The sequence below is a fragment of the Astyanax mexicanus genome, chromosome 16 (assembly GCF_023375975.1).
Source record: "Astyanax mexicanus isolate ESR-SI-001 chromosome 16, AstMex3_surface, whole genome shotgun sequence".
Taxonomy (NCBI): domain Eukaryota; kingdom Metazoa; phylum Chordata; class Actinopteri; order Characiformes; family Acestrorhamphidae; genus Astyanax; species Astyanax mexicanus.
Genome location: NC_064423.1, coordinates 11,310,952 through 11,331,348, shown reverse-complemented (window position 1 = coordinate 11,331,348; position 20,397 = coordinate 11,310,952). Strand labels below are relative to the sequence as shown.

General features: G+C 39.1%; 1 protein-coding gene across 1 annotated transcript in view; it reads left to right on the top strand.

Moving 5' to 3' along the window:
- The window catches only part of LOC103029971 (transmembrane channel-like protein 3), a 37,166-nt gene extending 16,855 nt beyond the window's left edge, over window positions 1-20,311 (top strand). The window contains exons 10-23 of the mRNA XM_007258164.3: window positions 1,435-1,582; window positions 2,740-2,849; window positions 2,935-3,013; window positions 4,506-4,781; window positions 5,658-5,786; window positions 6,795-6,862; window positions 7,774-7,902; window positions 12,034-12,144; window positions 12,748-12,873; window positions 13,042-13,120; window positions 14,038-14,080; window positions 15,387-15,648; window positions 16,667-16,744; window positions 17,505-20,311. Coding sequence (XP_007258226.3) covers window positions 1,435-1,582; window positions 2,740-2,849; window positions 2,935-3,013; window positions 4,506-4,781; window positions 5,658-5,786; window positions 6,795-6,862; window positions 7,774-7,902; window positions 12,034-12,144; window positions 12,748-12,873; window positions 13,042-13,120; window positions 14,038-14,080; window positions 15,387-15,648; window positions 16,667-16,744; window positions 17,505-18,384 — 2,518 coding nt within the window. The 3' untranslated portion in view covers window positions 18,385-20,311. The remainder of the gene's footprint in view (window positions 1-1,434; window positions 1,583-2,739; window positions 2,850-2,934; window positions 3,014-4,505; window positions 4,782-5,657; window positions 5,787-6,794; window positions 6,863-7,773; window positions 7,903-12,033; window positions 12,145-12,747; window positions 12,874-13,041; window positions 13,121-14,037; window positions 14,081-15,386; window positions 15,649-16,666; window positions 16,745-17,504) is intronic.
- Window positions 20,312-20,397: the final 86 nt, after the last annotated feature.

Sequence of the window (20,397 nt, the reverse complement as noted above, 5' to 3'; positions counted from 1 at the left end):
TGCACAGTGTGTGATTGACGACTCGTCTAAAGATCGCTAAAATAGGGTCCCAAAATTGACCTCTGTTGCACAAGATCATCAGAAAAGCGCAAGTTAACAGTTCCCCAAATAAGAGTAACCAAAATGTTTCACAGAGTATTTTGGATTGTTTAACACTTTTAAGTTACTACATGATTCCTTATGTGTTCCTTCATAGTCTGGATGACTTCAGTATTCATTTCAATAGTAGGAAAACTGAATGAAAAAGGTGTGTCCAAACTTTTGACTGGTACTGTAGATATATGAATATTCACAGGGTATTAATCCACTTTAATGTGTAAGCAGCTCAGTGAGGATTTAGCAGTAGTCATCCAGCGCAGGCCGTTTGTATGAAATACGATTTTGCGGCGGCTGCTGTTGTGCTGCGATTGCAGTCGATGTGGAGGCGAGTAAATCAGAGCGCTCAGTCTGAGGCCTAACGCCAAGAGCAGCGCTATCACACTCGTTCACACACTGATACAATCGCTCGCTTCTTGAAAAGAAAACAATGACTTAAATTTGGTCACCAGAGAGCACATCTGAGAAAACAGGAGCACAGCTGGGTGTGCTACAGTCAGCAAATCCCAAGCAGCTTGGAAAAATCTTGTTCAACATCGGCCTTTCCACCGGTTATTCCCCAAACTAGGCAGCCGTAGAACAAGGCATTTCTCTCTCAACAGGAACTTGAGTCTCTAAAACCCAGGGCTTTAACAGTAAGCACTAGACACTGTCTAGCAGTGAGACATAAATTACTTTAGGGGACATTTCCACCAATATGTCCAAATTTCTATGTATTTGGGGCTGCAAATTATTATTTTGAGTTCATTAGATAATATATTGAGACACACATTACCACATTGAGGCAACAAAATAATATATTGGTGCAAATAGCTAACATATGGATATACAGTACAGGCCAAAAGTTTGAACACCCCTTTTCTTTTTTTTAATGCATTTTCTTTATTTTCATGACTATTTACATTGTAAATTCTCACTGAAAGCATTAGAACTATGAATGAACACAATCTGGAGTTATGTACATAACAAAAAAGGTGAAATAACTGAAAACATGTTTTATATTCTAGTTTCTTCAAAATAGCCACCCTTTGTTCTGATCACTGCTTTGCACACTCTTGGCATCATTCTCTCAATGAGCTTCAAGAGGTGGTCACCTGAAATGAAAAGTTTTCCAACTGTCTTGAAAGAAGGAGTTCCCAGAGGTGTTTTGCACTTGTTGCCCCTTTGCCTTCTTCACTCTGTGGTCCAGCTCACCCCAAACCATCTGGATTGGGTTCAGGTCACGTCATCTGGAATAATTCAATTCATTTTGCAAGACCTCCCTAATGTGTAACATTTGTGAAATCGTCCTCATGTTTATGAATGAGTGTAATCTCTTGTCTTTCTTTCCTCACACAGAGCGGTTCTGATCAGTCTGAGGATCTTAGCCAATATCCTGGTGCTGCTGTCTTTGGCAGGCAGTATCTACATCATCTACTTTGTGGTGGACCGCTCGCAGAAGCTAGAGCAGCAGAAAGCAGAGCTAACACTGTGGGAAAAAAACGAGGTTTGACCAAAGCATGGCTCACCATGTTTTATTTCCTAATGTGGCACACATTCAGGCAGTGATCCAAAATGAATAGTCCAGTCAGAATATTATAATCCCCTTCTTGTTTCTGCAATTATTGTCCATTTTTTCAGCTCCACTGAGCATATAAGTTCACTTGTTCACTTTAGAGTTAAAGACAACAGTCCCTTTGTTTCTTTGCATACTTTATAAAGGGTGGCTATTGTTTGCTGGTGGATCATTTGCAGCACTGTATTGACACTGAGATGGTGGGGGTGTGTTAGAGTGTGTTGCGTTCGTACACGTGGACCAGACACAGCAGTGCTGCTGGAGTTTTTAAACACTGCGTGGATTCACTGTCCACTCTATTATACACTCCTTTACACTGTAGATGTAATGTCAGAGACAGTAGCTCTGATCTGTTGCTGCACAGTTTGTGTAGGTTATCCTTTAGAGCTTCATCAGTGGTCACAGGATGCTGGTCAGTTGGCTATTTCTGGTTGGTGGACATTTCTCAGTCCAGCAGTGACACTGAGGTGTTTAGAAACTTCATCAACACTGCTGTATCAGCACAATATTTAGATTCTCAGGTGAGTTTTTTGGCTTTCTGGGTCACATGGCATTGCGTTCAGTAGCTCCTCCATTTCCACTCACTGTTATGTTTACTTGGATCTCCATGGAAATGCACCCCCAAAGTGTAATTACAGTGTGCAGCACTGGACAAATATCTATTTTATTAAACGCGAGCAGTAGGCAATTTTCTTTGAGTACGTCTGAGAAAAAAACACATATATGGCCATTCTGGACAGGAATAAAATCACAGAGGACCCCCCCATAAAAGAGAAAATCACCCCAGGACACCCTGAGAAACTAATCTCAACCGGATAGGGCTTAACACACACCACCATGCAAGTGTTAATGCAATGCTGAGAATGATCCATCACCTAAATATTAGCTGTTCTGTAGTGATCTATCCTGTGGCATTCTGACCATTGAAGAACAAAGTATGAGGAGAATATGCTAAAATAATATGCAAAAAAACAGATACAAGACTTCAGTCTCTAATTATAGAATTACAAATTGCTCAAATGTGATCACTGTCATAATGTTGTTAAATGCATGATGTAAAAGTATTGCATGCCATCTCATTCCTATAGGTGAGTGTGGTGGTCTCTCTCATCACTATGATCGCTCCATCTGCCTTTGAGTTGGTGGCTCAGCTGGAGATGTACCACCCCAGGACCAGCCTCCGCTTCCAGCTGGGCAGGTCTGAGCTATCAAAAGTGTCCAAAAATCAAATAAAATTGATAGCATAGTTGTTTAATATTAGTTTCTGATCTGATTTTGAATAGGGTGCTGGTGTTGTATCTTGGAAACCTCTACAGTCTGATAATCGCCCTGTTGGACAAAGTAAACAGCATGAGCTCTGGTGTAAGTGATCTTTTTTTATTCTTCTTTTACTTGATGAATATGTGCTTTCCCTGAATTCCTCTAGAGAAAACTATGCTTGATAAAGTTTTAGGGATTTGTCGGGGAAAATGCCAAGACAAGAATTCCAAAAAAAGCATTTCAAATGAGTAAATGATGTGGGGTTGATGCTGCAGTTGGTCAAGTCTAGTTTCAGCAACAGTATGTGCTGAAAGAATGAGGTCAGCTGACAACCTGAATATACTGAATATCAATGGATTTTTTCCAAGATCACAATGTCAGGATTTATGGTGCTGGAATTGTGAAAGATGCTTTAGGAAGCATGAGATCATCATCTTCACACATGGATTGTTCACTACAGAGTCCAGACCTTAACCCCATTGAGAATCTTTGGGATGTGCTGGAGAAGGCTTTGTGCAGCGGTCAGACTCTACCATCATCAATGCTGTTGCAAGATCTTTAATTAATTAATGCAACACTGGATTGAAATAAACCTTGTGATGTTACCGAACTCAGTAAATTCAGGCTGCAATCAAAACTAAAGGTGGTCCAACCAAATATTAGAGTGTGTGACCTTTTTTTGTGGCAACCTTTTTTGTGGCCAGGCAGTGTATTATGCAATACTCACTCTTTTTGCATGCTTTTGCATTTCCACTTGGATCTCTAATGTTCATATAAACACCATCCACCTGTTTTCTGTCTTTCTGTTTAAGTCAGTTGAAAGATTTTGGTGTGAGAAAGCCGATTGGGTTGATGTCTCTTAATCTGATGTCAGAAAAAGGAAATTTGAGTAGAACCACCCTGGTACCTCCCCTCACCTGTCAACCCTCATCAGAATTCCACCCACTAGATTAGTTGAAGATCCGCCATTTTGGCCTGCTGGTTTCACAAGAATTAGACACTAAGCGCTATGTAGAGAACACAGACGGGATCACGGAATTTAGGAATAAAAGCGGAATTCGGATATAAACATGGAGGTACGCAAATTCACAGTGCAAAGTAAAACTAACATCAGCAGATGGGGTTATTCTTATACCGCTAAATGAACACGGAATTGTTCTTGAGTAAAACACATTCTTTTAAAGGTATGGATGGATATGATTTGTAAACAGATGACATGTTAAACGTAAAAAAAAAAAACTTCCATTCGTGTTTTAATGTTTTAGCGACTCATGCAATGACCAATGCATTAAAAACGATGTGCCACACACCCCAAAAAATATATACCTCTCTCCAACTATTATTAATTAAATGCTCATTAATTGGTTATAAAAGGACAATAATATAATTTATCACATGTGTTTCTGGGACATAATGTCATTTAAAAATTTGCGGTTATCTTGACAAGTCTATCAGTGATAAAAAAAAAAGTTTTTGAAACAGTAATTTGACCAGTACTCTGGACCCCAAGCCCCTCCCTCCATGGCAATAGAAGAAATACAAGTCTTGTGTGACTGGGGGCTATTGCAGAACATTTTCTTATTGTTTGCCTCAGATTCAAGGGAACTGGTCTGATTCCACATCTTACCTCGCCACCATATCCCAGCCTGCCGAGACAAACCTGTCTACGATTGTTCCAGAGATCACAGAGGGGAGGAATACGACCTTCACCACAACTGTTGTAGACTTGAACCGTACCGTTATCAGCATCAAGAGGGCTTTACTGTCTGCTCCACCAGCACCAGCGTTGACCCTGCAGAACCAGACGACTTCGTTTGGGTTCAATACCAAAAGTCAGCAGGACCAGTGCTGGGAGACGTACGTTGGGCAGGTGTGTTTCCCTGAACCAGAAACTGAACACTTAACACTGCACTAGGGGGGCTAACAATGTCAAACACTGTGTACAACTCAATTGCTTACTAATAGGTAATAATATGATTTTTTCAGATACCGAGCAAGCTAATCAGCAGCTAACTGGGTATGGCTAATTTATGCTAAATATTATTTTAACGTACTATTGATTTAATACAAAATGAACTTTGATTAAATAATTTCTTTCAGCAAACAATACAAAACAAAAGTCAATAAGCGAATTTACCCATATGCTAAATACAAGGCAGTTGTTGAAAAGATATTAAATACACATAAATACAAATAGGTGCACAGAATGTTCCACCACCAACAGTGTTTTCTTGTCTCATTCAATATGAAAGATTCCCATTGTTTTGTCCCACATACAGTATCTGGACCATTACTCCCCATTAACCCAAAGCCATTAATGCTAGCACTCAAGCTAACAAGCACTTAGCTGCCGCAGCACTAGATCACGTCTTAGCTGACCAACGTCCCTGTGTTGGCTGAACAGCTACCGTAAATAGGACATTAACACTGACAAGAAGAAAAAAAATGAAAATGTATTGTCCTGTAGTAATTGTTTCCCCTTGGATGGGAATGAAATGGCTATGGATTGGATACACGGATTGAATCGTACAGCCAGACAGTTACTTAATGAAACTATCAGTAGACTAAGACAGCATGCATCAATTCTGCTGGATGAAATCCATAGAGCTGATTTAATAGTCTTCCTTCAGGAGCCCTTGTGAGGCTCATCTGGAGGAGTAGAGTTACAGAGGAAAAGGATAGAGCAGAGCTAGAATAGTAGTTAGAAGAGTAGCTAAATGTGTTTACTGCCTATATTGTTCCACAGGAAATGCTGAAGCTCTCAATCATAGACATGATCTTTACCGTGGCGAGTATTTTACTGATCGATTTCATTCGGGGCCTGGTGGTTCGATACCTGAGTGACTGCTGCTGTTGGGATCTGGAGAGCAAGTTTGTAAGTATGACCTTTTTCCAGAAGATTTTCCAGTATGAATTTTAATCCAGTATGGATTACAGTGTGTATTTTTATAGATTGTGAATCACTTCAAAAATACTACTTTCAGAGTGTGTATTTTTCTATTTTAATCCAGTATGAATCTGCAGAGTGTGGAGTTTTACCATATGGCAACAATAATTGTGTTTTTTTTTATTTTATTCCTGTATGAATCTCAAGTGCGTTCTGTTTTCATGGTATTTTAGTATTAACTATAAAGGGATTGTAACCCAGTATGAACTTACAATCTGCAGTTTACCACTATGATGGCAAGAATTGTTGAGTGATTTTAATCCAGTATGAATATATACTATGTGTGTAGTGTTTATGATATAAACATTAAGGCATCCTTTAATTCCAGTACTAATTTGTAAAGTGTGTGTAGTGTTTAATTCTGAGAGTATGTATTTTCAATGTATGTAATTTTCACAGTATAGATTATACAGTATGACAGTAATAACTGGAGAGTAATTTTATTCCAGTATGAATCTGCTGTGTGTGTAGATTATACCATATCACAGTATTAACTATGCAGCGATTGGAATCCAGTATGAATCAGCAATGTGTATAGTGTTTACAGTAACAGTATAGTATCAACAAATGTAGCATTATTTGAATCCAGTGTGTGTAGTGTTTAATTTTGACAGTTATAATTTAGAATTATTATCCAGTATTACAGTGCATGTACTCATATTTTTCATTATTTATCATATTATTTTACAGTCTGTCAGTAATAATTGTGCAGTATACATCTACAGTGTATGTAGTTTCTTCTGACATGGGTGTCTGTTCTAATTACATATGTGATAAATACTCACAAAATAATCTTCTCAGAAAATCAATGCAGCACCAAAAGCACTTCAGTTTTAGAGGTATTAGTCTAAGTTATGCTTTCGTGATATTATGTTCATTGTCCTCAATATCTTTCATTCTTATATTAAATGACCTTCATCTGCCCCTGTTTTACAGCCTGAATATGGTGAATTCAAGATAGCTGAAAATGTCCTTCACTTGATATACAACCAGGGAATGATATGGTACGTATCTGTATGTATCAGGAAGTTGCAGATTCAAATCCTGTTTATGTAGCTTGCCATCGGCTACCAGAGCCTTGAAAGACCTTGCTCTTTCTGGGTGGGTAGATGGCACTTGTTCCCCAAATCACTGCAAAGGGTCACTGTCCCTTCCTCTGAGTGCTCTGTGAGGCTCGGCAGTTTGAAAATAGTCAAACGAGCGCTGGATGTTAATCTACACAAATTTCTCTTCTGTAAACTGTTAATTTGGGTAAGTAAAGCACCTCTGTTTATTTACAGTAAGCTTAGATTCCCAATTTTCTCCAGCACTAAAGCTGGAGCATAAGCATTAGCAGCTAGCGGTTAGCGGCCAATGCCGTCTGGCAGTGCTACACTGAGGAACCCTGAGTGTTCCAGTAAGCCAGGGCGAGCAGTTCGTCCCACGTAGCTTGTTATAACACGGTAAACACACAGGCTATAGCCTGATACAACGAGCTGCGGTTAGTGGGTAATGCTAATGCTGCTCCAGCAGTGCTGGCAAGGATTGTTTCTATAGTTCCTGAAGAAATTTAGTCTCACGCGGTCAGAAAACGTGAGCTAGAATATTACATATTAACAAAAGGTTCCACTTAAGCTCAGAAACTGAATTATAATGCCTCTTTTTTACGCTTGAAACAACATCCAGTGAACACTTATATATGAGGTATCTGTTGACTTATACATAGTACACTGCTGTAACCCCCCCCCCCCCCCCCTCCCCTTTTATTCACTCCAGCAGATTTTACCAACACTGCTCACAAGGTCAGAGTGCTCCACTGGTCCTCAGCTTTCTAATCTCTTTATAACAACTTGTCTTTGGCCAAAGCTGACAGTAGGAGAGAGCTCAGATAAAAGTGTGTATAAATCTTTTCTTTATGTCTTTTCTTTCCCTGCAGGATGGGGGCGTTTTTCTCACCTTGTCTGCCAGCCTTTAATGTCCTGAAGCTGATTGGGCTCATGTACCTGAGGAGCTGGGCTGTGCTCACCTGCAATGTGCCACATCAGCAGGTCTTCCGAGCCTCCAGGTCAGGAGACATGTTGGTTATTGATGATCTGAGAGCAGTTTTATGGATTCACTTACTTTTTACCCTTTGCCCAGGTCTAGTTGAAGAGACAAGACATGTTTGGTGTTTTACTAAATGGACAAGAACATTGGCACACCTGAATACAAATAACCCATTCTCACTCCACAGGCATTATAGTGTTGTCAGTCTTTCCTTTGCAGCTCTAACAGCAGTTACTGAGTCAGCAGAACATTGGGCACTTTTCTTCACTATGCTCCTCAGTACTCGGACACCCTGCTCTGTAACTTTACATGACCGTGGTTCCTAAAGGCTTTTACATTTCAATAATAATCACTGACAGCTAATGCTGGAATATCTAAGAAGAGAAGAAACATCAGAAACTGGCAGGTTTCTGATGGCCTAGAAGCTAGTTTTTGAACAATTATTAAATCAGCTGGATTTAGGGCGTGTTGTTGTGTTTTTTGGTATAGTAAGCATGAACTAATTCTTTTAATTAATCTTGGGAGTGGTTTGGGCATAATTGGAAATAAACCAATTAGTGTTTCACATGCCATTTCATTGAAGAGCCAGGTGCGCCCTGGCTTTGGTGCACTGATATATTAACAGCGCAGCACTTTTGCACGTCTCAGCAGAAGGATAATGACCTGCGCGATCATGCTGTGACAGAATGCCAGCAGCTCATTTAAGGGAGCAGCAATGTTTTTTTATTCTGTGTGTGTGTTTAACAGGGGTGTATGCTCTGACGACTGACTGTTTGTTTCTCTTATAGTTTTTTCTAGTAGTCTTTAGTAGTAGTTGTCTATTAGTGTAAAATCTTCACATTTGTCCATGTTCATAGATAAGCCATAGTAATAGTCATACAGTGTCAGAAACCACAGTTTGGGTAGAGTGTGCTTTAATTTCTGTCTGTGGTTTGCACAATGTTATTTGGGGGGGGAGGGCTACTGTGTGTGACTGTGTTGCTTTAACAGTCATCAGACTGATAAACTTTGAACTTTGAGAGGAACAAAATAAAATTGCATTTTAAGAAATTAGATAAGAATGGACAAGTGTGTCCATACATTTTAGATTAAAAGAGAGGTTGATGTGGATGTTCTGCTGGTAAAAGTGTCAGTGAGTTCAGTCAGTGTGGGATGAGTGAGGAGAACTTATTCTATTTTATTTCTCATCTTCAACCACTTAAAATTAATTTTCCATGAGCCACAACTTTATCAGCCAGCATTCAGCACTGAGACCATCAATGCCCCATTACACCTTCAATATACTAAAGACAGAGAAAGAGAGAGAGAGAGAGAATGAGGAGAGTAAGCAGTAAAGAAAGAGAAAGGGGGAGAGAGCATGAACATAAGGATAAAGAGAAAGAAGTGAAGGGAAAAAAGGAGAAAGTAAGATAAAAGTAAGAGGAAGAAGAGACAGATTGAGATAAAGGGAAATAAAAGTGTATGAACAAAGCGAATGCAATGAGACAGCTAAAAAGAGGTAGAGAGAGTATGAGCATAAGGGTAAGAGTGATAGATTGATATAAGAGAGAGAAACAATAGAGAGACAGACAGAGATAGAGATGGAAAAAGATGAATTGAGTGAGTAAGGAGAGAAAGAATGAGAACTACATTTAGACAGAAGAGAAAAGAACAGAAAGTTAACAGCCCAAAATGATAAAAAAAGATTTTGTTGGAAAACCTGAGGAAATCAGGGGAAAAATATACTCAGTGTATTCAGAGATTTCTTTATTTTTGCATCATAAGAGAAACAGGCTGGATTGTACCAATTAAAAATATGTAGAAATTATTTTTTCAATTCAGACAATGAAGGGCAGAAATTTAAAACTAGAAAACTGGAAAATACATTTATTTTTTTCATATTAAATGCGTTTTAAACCTCATTATGTCCAATTTTCTATTTTTAAATTAAGAGTCAAATGGAGAGACAATGAAAATAATAAGCTGATAAACTGACCATTTTTTTGCTTTCTGTCCAATAGCTTTAGCTGAGTTTTTCTCATTTAAATCTAGAAGAAAATATGAGAAATTATTTTAGTCAGTCAGATTTATGAATGTTAGCTGCTCATGCTAACTATGCTATTTACACTAATGCTAAATTATGCTAATGCTAATTCTAAACATGAAACATCTTGGGGTTTTTATAGTGTCAATTAAATAAATAGTCCAAGGAGTCAAAGTAAATGTACAAGACAGTTTCTGATTTGGGATTATAAAAAAAGGAAGGTACAGAAAAGAAGAGGGAGAAATGGAGCGAAGAAAAGAAGTAATAAAAAGAGGTGGGGGAAGGAGGGAGGGATGTAATCATTGCAGTCATTTGTCACACCTCATTGCTCTCTTGTTCGCAATCTCTCTTTCTGTCTTGCTCCCTTGTCCTGTGTATCTTTCTCTCTCTCTGTCTCCCTTTCTCTCTCTCTTACTGTTTCTCACTGGCATTCTCTCTATCTCTGAATTTCTCTGTCTCTTTCTTTCTCTCTCTCTCTCTCTCTCTCTCTCTCTCTCTTTCTCTCTTTCTCTGGCTCTCTTTCTGCCCCCCCCTCTCTCTCTCTCTCTTTCTCTGGCTCTCTCTCTGTCTCTCTCTCTCTGTCTCTCTCTCTCTGTCTCTCTCTCTCTCTCTCTCTCGCTGATATATTTAATAGCTGTGTTGTCGAGTGCTCTCCCAGGCTTATCAGTCACTTGCAGATGTGAATTGAGACGGCGAGACCTCCACTTATTCAAACACACCTCATTTACTCACGCTCTCCTTTTCTCTGGCATCTCCTTCCCTCTCAGAGCAAAGAGAGAGCCTCCACTGCAGACACAGAACCAGAAACAGCTCATCAGAGACTGAGTGGATCTTCTCCAGTCAAGTGTGTGATACCAGTGGAAGCCTTTTTGAACAGGGTTGTCACATTGAGCAGCAGATTCTGAAAAGTTAATGTTTGTAAGTGGAATCCCGTGCAAAATGTGTCTTGGCATAACTGGTGCTTATGTATCCAGGCCAAAGGGATAATTGTTTAAATTTGTGGATAGAGAATTTAACACAACAGACATTAAGAACATAAAAGGGCCCTAGAATAGAAACACTCTTAGTTATCTTGACTAAACATGATCTGAATCAAGATTTTGGGGACCAGTATCAATCGTCGAGGTTAGATGTAACTTTTCCAGCAGTCAAACTTGAAATTCATTATCATTCATGATTTTTATTTTGTACATCATTTCCCAAGATGAAATGTACATTAAGTATTGGAATCAAACACGTTTAAAATGCTTTTGAACTTCAAGCACACCTGTGTAGAATTGCACTACGGTGCACAAAGTGAAAACACAGCAGAAATGAGCGGCTTATTTTGCACTGTTTACTGTTTTGGTGTTTATTAGCTCCCCACTGAGTTCTGATACTCTTAAACTCTTAAAAGGGGTATCCAGTCAATGGTGTTAAAAGTCCTCTGTTTCAACCCCAAGTCACATTATTTTTTACACATTCTACAGAATGAATCGGACATCGCATAAAAAAAAACAAATGCCAGACTGGCTAAACCAAACTGTTAGTTTCTGTGAGTTTCTGTAGCTGTTTGCCTGCTCCATAGTTTAGCAGTTGAATAAGAATCTACAGTTTCCTGTGACCAAGGAGTCTCTACATTGTGCCTCATTCAAAGCTCCTGTAATCCTTAATTTGCAGATAGGATCTGATCAGATTGCAGGATCAACTGAATTTCAGAAATGATTGCATATTTTGGCTGAAATTTAACAAAACAGATGAATAGCTGATTTATATTTAAACTATCATGCCTGTTGCAGTGTGCAAAAGCTCAAGGACTGTGTAGCTGGGGGTCTGCTCTGCAGTTTGCAGAAGCCACGGGTCTATAAAGGGTCTGCATCACACAAGCAGAGATACTGCATTGGTGAGAGATTGTGCTGCACTGTCTGGAAGGCCACTGTGATGCAATAAACCAACAAGAAAAGCAGAGTTTTATTTTTTTTTCCCAAAATACCTCTAAAAAAGGAAAATCAGCATTTTTTTCTGAGAATCCATAAAAGGGTGGTAAAACATAACACTGCATTTGAGCATTTTCTCCCCAAACACAATGTCATATACAATTTATATAGCAAATAACATGTTTTTTTGGTTTGTGTCTTTATTTTGCAGATCAAATAATTTCTACCTCGCCATGCTCCTCTTCATGCTCTTTCTCTGCATGCTGCCAACCATCTTCGCAATAGTGAGGTACCGGCCGTCGCAGCACTGCGGACCTTTTAGGTAAATGAACCAGCCTAATAAAGCTCCATCTGAAGGGAAATATGCACAATTTAAACCACTTTCATTAAAGCCTCAACAATTAATCTCTGCCAGAGACCGCACTGACTGTAAACAAGATTACATTTATAGACCCAGTTTAGAAGAAATGGGACAGTGTGCAAGATTAATGAAAATGTAGTATTTTTTACATTTACGTTGACTTTTATTTGATTGTAGACAGTATGAATATTCATGTTTTGTCTGGTAGCTTAATTTATTTGTTAATATGCATCAGTTCCTGCATTGCAGGCCTGCAACACATTTGAGGGGCAGGTAAGGGCTAGTATTGAGATGACCTGACAAAACATTAGGGTCCCTATTTTAGTGATCTTTAGTGCATTGTCAATTATGCATCACACAGCGTAAAAATATGGCTTGCTCTGATCAAAACGATCAAAAAAAGGCATATGTATAAATTCTCTTTTGTTTTGGGTGTAACGTGAAATAAACCACTAAGTGTGTCATGTATGTAAAATGAAAACTGGCCTTTTAGCTGATTTTTTTTTTTTTTTTTTTTTTTTACTTTTCATGAATCATAAAACATCTCCCTTCTCGTCTCTGTAGTGGTCAAGAGAAGATTTATGACATCATATCGGAGACCATAGACAATGACTTCCCGCTGTGGTTCAGTAAGGTGATGGGTTACGTCACCAGTCCAGTGGTCGTCCTGCCTGCCGTTCTGCTGCTCTTGTAAGTGGTCCTCTCAGTCACGCTAGGCTAAATTAGCTAATTAAAAAAAAAACTAATATCCTGGTCATTACAAGACAAATGTTCTGGTTCTGCTTATGCATCAGTGCCCTTTGACCTCTCCAAGGTTGTTGTTTACAAAGCACTTCCTCACTGTCATTTTTTTCTCAGCATGCTGATCTACTACCTGCAGGCCATCGCCAGATCCCTCAAATTCACCAATAACCAGCTGAGACTTCAGCTACAGACTGTGAGTAAAACCATGAACATTAAGTACTGAGTAATTGGGGTTAGTATGTACTCAACACTGACGGCATATCATGAAACAGGAACTATTGTGTCCCATGGCTTTTGCCTTGCTCCATTGAAGCTAAAGAATTCTCACCTAAATGTGGATGTAATATCTGCCATTCGCATGTCTGTTCACATGGACAATTCTAGCCAGATGCCTCCAGTCACGACCATAACCACCCAGTGGGTTGTCCACTATGCACATCACGCACACGTGACACTGTGGATCGGAAAAAGCCAGTCCTCACTCGCAAGATAATACCTCTCAACTTAGTGTTCCCAAGCCATCACCTTAGGAAACACTTCATGATCTGTGGATTTGGACAAAAACATTGGGATTGGAGCTCCATCATTTATGAAAACATAGTTTTACTGCTTTATACCCCTCTAGCCCATGTCCATGTTTTTTTGCCATCTATAGTTGCTTCATGTTTATTTGAGTTATATGAGTTGTTGCAAGCTTAGAAGAAGAGCTAGAAACCTAGATGCAATAACCGACGAGGAAATAATAGAAACAGGTTGGTATTTATACAAGACAGATCAGGTGTGTGCAATCGGAAGCTCGGAGAATATGAACGCTGTAGCGTCACGTGATCAGCAGAGTCAGAGGGCATGCTGGGAATTGGAGTTTTTGTTAAATTCAGAGTCTAGAGCAGGCAGACTGACAGCATCAGGACTGACATGAGTCCCGAAATATTTTCAGTGCATCTCTGCAAGCATTATACAGAAATTTCAGAAAATAAATAGGTATTTAGCTTTGAAATGTGATGAAAATGTTTATTGTTTTATTCAAATTATTTTGAAGATTTGATATTGATTTTTATGTTGGTATTTAAATGGTGTGCAAAATAATCTCTGTAATATTCTTTGCCACAGGAACGCACTGATGACAAAAAGAAAGTGTTCCAGTTGGCAGCAGGTAAAGTTCTCAGGATTGTTGTGGTTGCTAGTATTGGTTAAATGAATTACCTCAAATTACTGCATTAAAACTGTCGAAATCCCATACCAATAACATTACTAGTACAGACAGATCTGCAGCTACTGTATACACTCTCTACAGACAGATCTCAGCATAATTCAGTGTGTGTGTATGTGCATGTGTATGAGTTGTTAATATACTGCTTTAGGTCCTATAAATTATAGGCTTTAGCTTTGGAAAGTAACATAGCAGTGGTTTTTACTGGAGGTTTCACTGTATTTGTGAAATTAGACAATACATCACACACAAAATAATGGAAGATGCTGATGGCAACAGAAATGTATTTACAGATCTTCCTTTTTTTTATATAATTTTATTTCTAATTCTTCCTATTTTCTCCCCAATTTACATGGCTAATTACCGAACCCACTCATTAGGACTCCCCCTATCACTAGTAATGCCCCAACACACCAGGAGGGTGAAGACTAGCACATGCTTCCTCCGATACACGTGAAGTCAGCCACCGCTTCTTTTTGAGCCGAGTAGCTAGTGCGCTTGGAAGACAGCGCAGCGGCTCGGTTTTGATACATCAGCTCACAGATGCCCTGTGCTGTGGACATCACCCTAGGAGTGATGTGGGGAGAGAGTGCCATCTACCCACCTGGAGGGAGCAGGGCCAATTTTGCTCCCTCTGAGCGCCAGTGGCTTGATGGTGAGCTCCCAGCATTCTCCTGATGTTGGGGTAAAGGGTGGATAAGAGCTCTGCCATCATCAGGAACATCACCAGTAAAGATAGCAGCATGACTTTATTATTTCCTCATCTTGTACGACATAATTCAGTGCAGTGTCCTGAGTCAGGAAAATATCACATCTGACGCAGAGATATACATTTGCTATTTAAACATGCAATGTTTTTGTGTTATAAATAAATACTAATACTTTAAAATTATAATTTTTTAAGGTTTTTGTCATTTTGTGTTGTATATCGCAATTTCTCTTAAATATATCGAGGTTATTTTTTTATCCCATCACTCTGGAAAAAAGAGCCACTTCAGTTTCTGAATCAGTTTCTCTGATTTTGCTATTTATAGGTATATGTTTGAGTAAAATGAACATTGTTGTTTTATTCTATAAACTACGGATAACATTTCTCCTAAATTCCAAATAAAAATATTGTCATTTTGAGCATTTGTTTGCAAGTTGTCAAGTGTCAAGTAAGCTCCTCTATGAATATGCAAAGGACTTGAATACTATTTTGTAAATCTGTCCCATGGTGCTTTTATTCTATGTACATGTCTTCCACCAGCAAGTCTCCACTCCCCTGAGGGTGGTGACAAAAAGCCCGAACAGGAGAGTGATATCACCAGCATGGAGTCACCTGCCCGTTCCACCTCCCCACCACGCCGCAATGGCACCGTCACCAACTTCCAGTCCCCAGTTCGGCAGGGCAACAGCATCCGCACCATCACCCAGTCTGCCTCTCGGGCTGAAGTCAGGATTGCTGGGGCCTCCAGGAGCCCCTCTGTCCCGGTCCGACCCAAACCCAGACTGGAGCACATACCCAACAGGTCTGACCTCATAACTCCTTACACGTAACTGACTAACCATTAGGGATGGTACGGTTGACAATTTTAATGTTATGCCAGGAATTTCCATCATACCAATTCGAATCTAAATAATTTAAATGAGCTTCTTGTCTCTGCGCTAAAGCAAAAAACTGTTCTATGCTTTGCTATTCTGTGCTAAGCCATGTGGTTACTGTAACTCAGATTTTTCCCCTCTACAAAATGGAAATAAATAAAAAGTATGTTTTTATCATTCAGAGAAAAAAACAGTGTTACATATTATAGAAAACCTTACTATATAAATGCAGAAAAAAGTAAACAAAATAGCAAATATTAGAAACTGCATTTAAACCTCTACACTGCAAACTCTGCTAAATAGCTGTAATGACTTAAATAAATAAAAAAATAAATTAAAACAATAACTTCATTGTTTGAGTTCAGATACTTTTAAACTATTAGGAAAATATAAATACGTCACTTAGATGTTAGCATGCTCAGTAGCACCACTCAGGCTCCTGCTCTAAACAGGACTGGTTGCCATATTGTGGAGCTGGGGATAATTTCAGGTGTCATGTCCTGAACTGGCACCATATATTTGCATACTGGATGTTTGAACCCCATATGGCTCACCACAAGCACATTTGAGAAATATTGTGTTGTAGTCTTCTCTGGGTCAAGTGCACAGTGCACTATTAGCTAGCTAAAGAGACTGTTGTATGGTCTGTTTTGGTTTGTATTTAATCTAGCAACTGGCTAGCATCCTGCTAGTTATTTCATCTTCCCAGGCTCACTCTCCTTGCCTATAGCTATTTTAGGAGAGTTCTAAAGTGAGGCAAAAATGCTTAAAGTAACATTACCGCAGGGAAACCAATGAGGCTGTAAGAGCAAATTTACTCTCTCTCTATAGGTAATAATTGTCTACTGTCCCATTCCTAGTTATCAAACATCATTACATTGCTTTTTATTTCCCATTCATCTTTGCTCTGCTAAGTTCCACTGGCTTCCATCTCTGCGTGTGTAGTGCTTACAGAATGTTTGGCGGCCCCTCCATTCCCCAGAGGCAGATTCACAGGGTGGAGTACATTCCCATTCCCGTCAGGTTTGGATTTCTCTTCAACATATCCTGAAGTTACAGTGCAGTTAATTAATCATGCAAAGATTCAGACATTTCTTTCTAGACTAATGGTGACACTAATGCAGTCACTAAGTGTATCAGCTTAGTATTTGACCCTTGAACCCTAAATGTGCATTGTGTTGCCTTTGAATGTCTTCAACAAGGTCAGAAATGTATCACCAGCAGATTTCATTCAAAGGCTTCATGGCAGAATCATCATTCATTTGCTCAACACAAGACATCTAGGACCATCTACCACCATGTAGAGAGACACTAAAGGCTGTTAAATTTTTTAAGGGGCTAAGGGGGTTACCTAGACCTGATGAGAGTTGTCAAAACTACCTATAAAACAATATTTACATTTACAATTAACCATTAGTATGGACATTACTGCAGCTTCTAAGACATACATTAATATAAAGTTTTGCACTGGAGCTACAAGGCTATTGTAGCTAAAAAAAAAAAAGTAACAAAAGCTTACAATTACACATTAGCATCATGCTACCTGCATGCTTAAATCATTACACACTCACCTCAAATCATGCCAGTTTGCTATGCAATATAAAATATTTTTTATATGATACTTTTTCTTATTTTGGTGTGTAAACATGGCTAGACTAATTGGCTAAATTTATAAAGTGTAGCAGAAATGTAGCATAAATTCAGTTTTTTGCTGATTTAATCCTAGTTATTTGTCTATTTATCATTAGCCACACATTAGCTAAGCTCTGTCTGTGTTTCTCAGGCATCCAGGCTATCTGGGTGGAATGACTGGTTCATGCCGCTCCAAGTCCTATCAGCATATGGCCTACAATCCCACCATGCGCTACACAGAGAACATCCACTCAGATCCGCTCTTCAGAAAGAGCCTCAGGCCTGTCCGGCCTGAGCCTGGCATCGTCACGGCCCAGAGCTATATAGGTCGACGGGCACACACCACCCGCTACGTCATTGTAAATGAGCAAGAACCTCGCAAGAAGCTAATTCGCTCCACCACTCGCATCCCACGACACTATCGTCTGGTGGACGAACCCGAGATTGTGGAGCTGTACCCTCGAAACATCAAGCGCTACATCCCTCGCACGCCCCACCGCAGCCAACAGCCACACCTCAGCGAGGAAGAAGAAGAGGAAGAAGAAGCGCAGGCAAAGAACACAGGCAGACGAGTGTCGGTTGGGAAGTCCCACAGGCAAAGGTCACTTTCTGACCTCCACCAGCCTGCTCGCTTTTACATCGGAGACACCATGGATAGCCGCCTAGCGCAAAGCTTATACGGAGGAGAAGAGGAAGAGGAGGACTATGGTGAAGACTGGGAGGAAGAAAGTTCTCATCCAAAGAGCTCCTGGGTGAACCTCAAGGCTGCGGAGACGGCCCATAGGCATGCAGAACCTCATGTCAAGCCAAAGAGCAAGCGTAAGGGGGAACCATCGCTAACCGAATCTGATTCTGCCTCGTTAGCATCTAGTAGCGATCAGCAGAACAGCAGCACTGACCAGTACATTCAGGTCATCCACAACAAAGAGAAATATCTGAAGCACAGTGGCAAGCTAACAAAAAAGAAGTCCAAAACCAGTGAAGAAATTAATACAACTGGATCCAATGACCTTGTATGCTCAAATGTTTGATTTGTGTGATATGCTCACAGACAAAATAAATATGACACACCGTAAAAGAGTTGTAAAGGTTGGAATGGAATTGGAAAGGAACGAAACTGTGTATGTGTGAATGTAAAAATGATATATGTAAAGACAACATAGTTCCAGTCTATAGCTACTACTACAAACAAGGGTGAAGGTAGCTGGCTGATGGATGGCTTTGATTGCAGGCACTTCTTCAAAAAATTACCATAATGTTTCTCTCAGTCCAATGTCCAGCGATGCCCCTCTTCAAAGTCTGTCAACTAGGCAAACTGTATTTTTGTGTAGTAAAGGCATGTCTAGCAGTCAACAATCTCTTACCAAGAGGTACACTACCCAAAAGTAAAGCACTTTCATATAGGGAAACAGAAGAACCACTTTAATGCCCTCTTGTGGCAAAACCCAGTGTCTAAAATCAGACCACACAAGTGATTATGTATATATCTGCCTGAGAAATAAACCCTTTGTTGAGCACAGCAACAATATATGTTTTTATAACACCTGTATAAACATTGAATAATGTACTTACAGAGCAACACCTAAACAAACGACAGCTACTTTGGGTAAGTATTTGTAACAACAGTTGTTTATGAAGGGTATAATGTTGTATCTGTTTCCTTTATTATAACACTGATTCTAATTGACATAAACCTACATAAATATTTATAAAGGCTTATTCCCACTGATATATACCTAGAAAAACATTAAAAACTCCAACTGACATATCTACTTACATACATAAATACATACATACATACATACAGAATAATTTAAAACACTTATTCCTACTGATATAAACCTATGTATGCATTTATAAACCCTTTACAAATACATTTTCCAACAGACATAAACCTTTATAAAGGAGTCTTCCATATGAAAAATAAGCCTTTAGAATATATAAATACTATTGGTAGAAGTCATTATAAATGTTTTAGAAGCCTAAGCTTCATAATAGTGTTATAAATGGAGCACATGGTTCATTGTTATGTGGGTTTTGGGTAGTATATAGATTCTCATTGCTTTGTTGTAAAGCACATGCAGTAGAGAATGCCACCTTGAACAAAATGTAAGAGCTTTATTTTGAACACCTCAAATGTACATTTTGTTTAAATGTGATGTTGATATATTCTGTACAATGTAAGAACAAAGTACATTTATTACAGTAGAGGTTACTGTAAAGCACATATGCCAGACCACAGTGTCCAAAATATAGGAGTTCTACTTTGCAATGATTGAAAGTACATTGTCATTTTTTGATACATATTATTTAGTCTGTACAATATTAGTTGTACTGATGCAATGCAAAGATTAAAAGGCATTTGCCATAATGTTAAAACCACTGTAAGATGTAGTAAATGGCACTGATTATCTTGGACCAATGGCACCTGTCAAGGGGGGGATATACAGTAGTAGGCAGCAAGAGAACAGCCCTGTCATGAAGTTGATGTGCTTGAAGCAGGACAAATGCCATAAGAATCTTACAACCCACATTTTGTTTAACTGGGTAGCTAACACTGTTAGCTAGATAGCTAAAGTTAACAGCATTATATTTAACCGGGTAGCTAATACTGTTAGCTAGTTAACAGCACTTTATGTAACCGGATAGCTAATACTGTTAGCTAGTTAACAGCATTTTATTTAACCGGGTAGCTAACACTGTTAGCTAGATAGCTAAAGTTAACAGCATTATATTTAACCGGGTAGCTAATACTGTTAGCTAGTTAACAGCACTTTATGTAACCGGATAGCTAATACTGTTAGCTAGTTAACAGCATTTTATTTAACCGGGTAGCTAACACTGTTAGCTAGATAGCTAAAGTTAACAGCATTATATTTAACCGAGTAGCTAACACTGTTAGCTAGTGGGTTTTTCTTCATTAGAGATTCCAACGTTTTTTTTTTTTTTTTTTTTTTTTGGAAATGCACTGAACAAAATCAGATGTCGGACAGAAACAAGCCCAGGTATATAGATTGTTTTGAATGTCTCAATGTTTACTCACT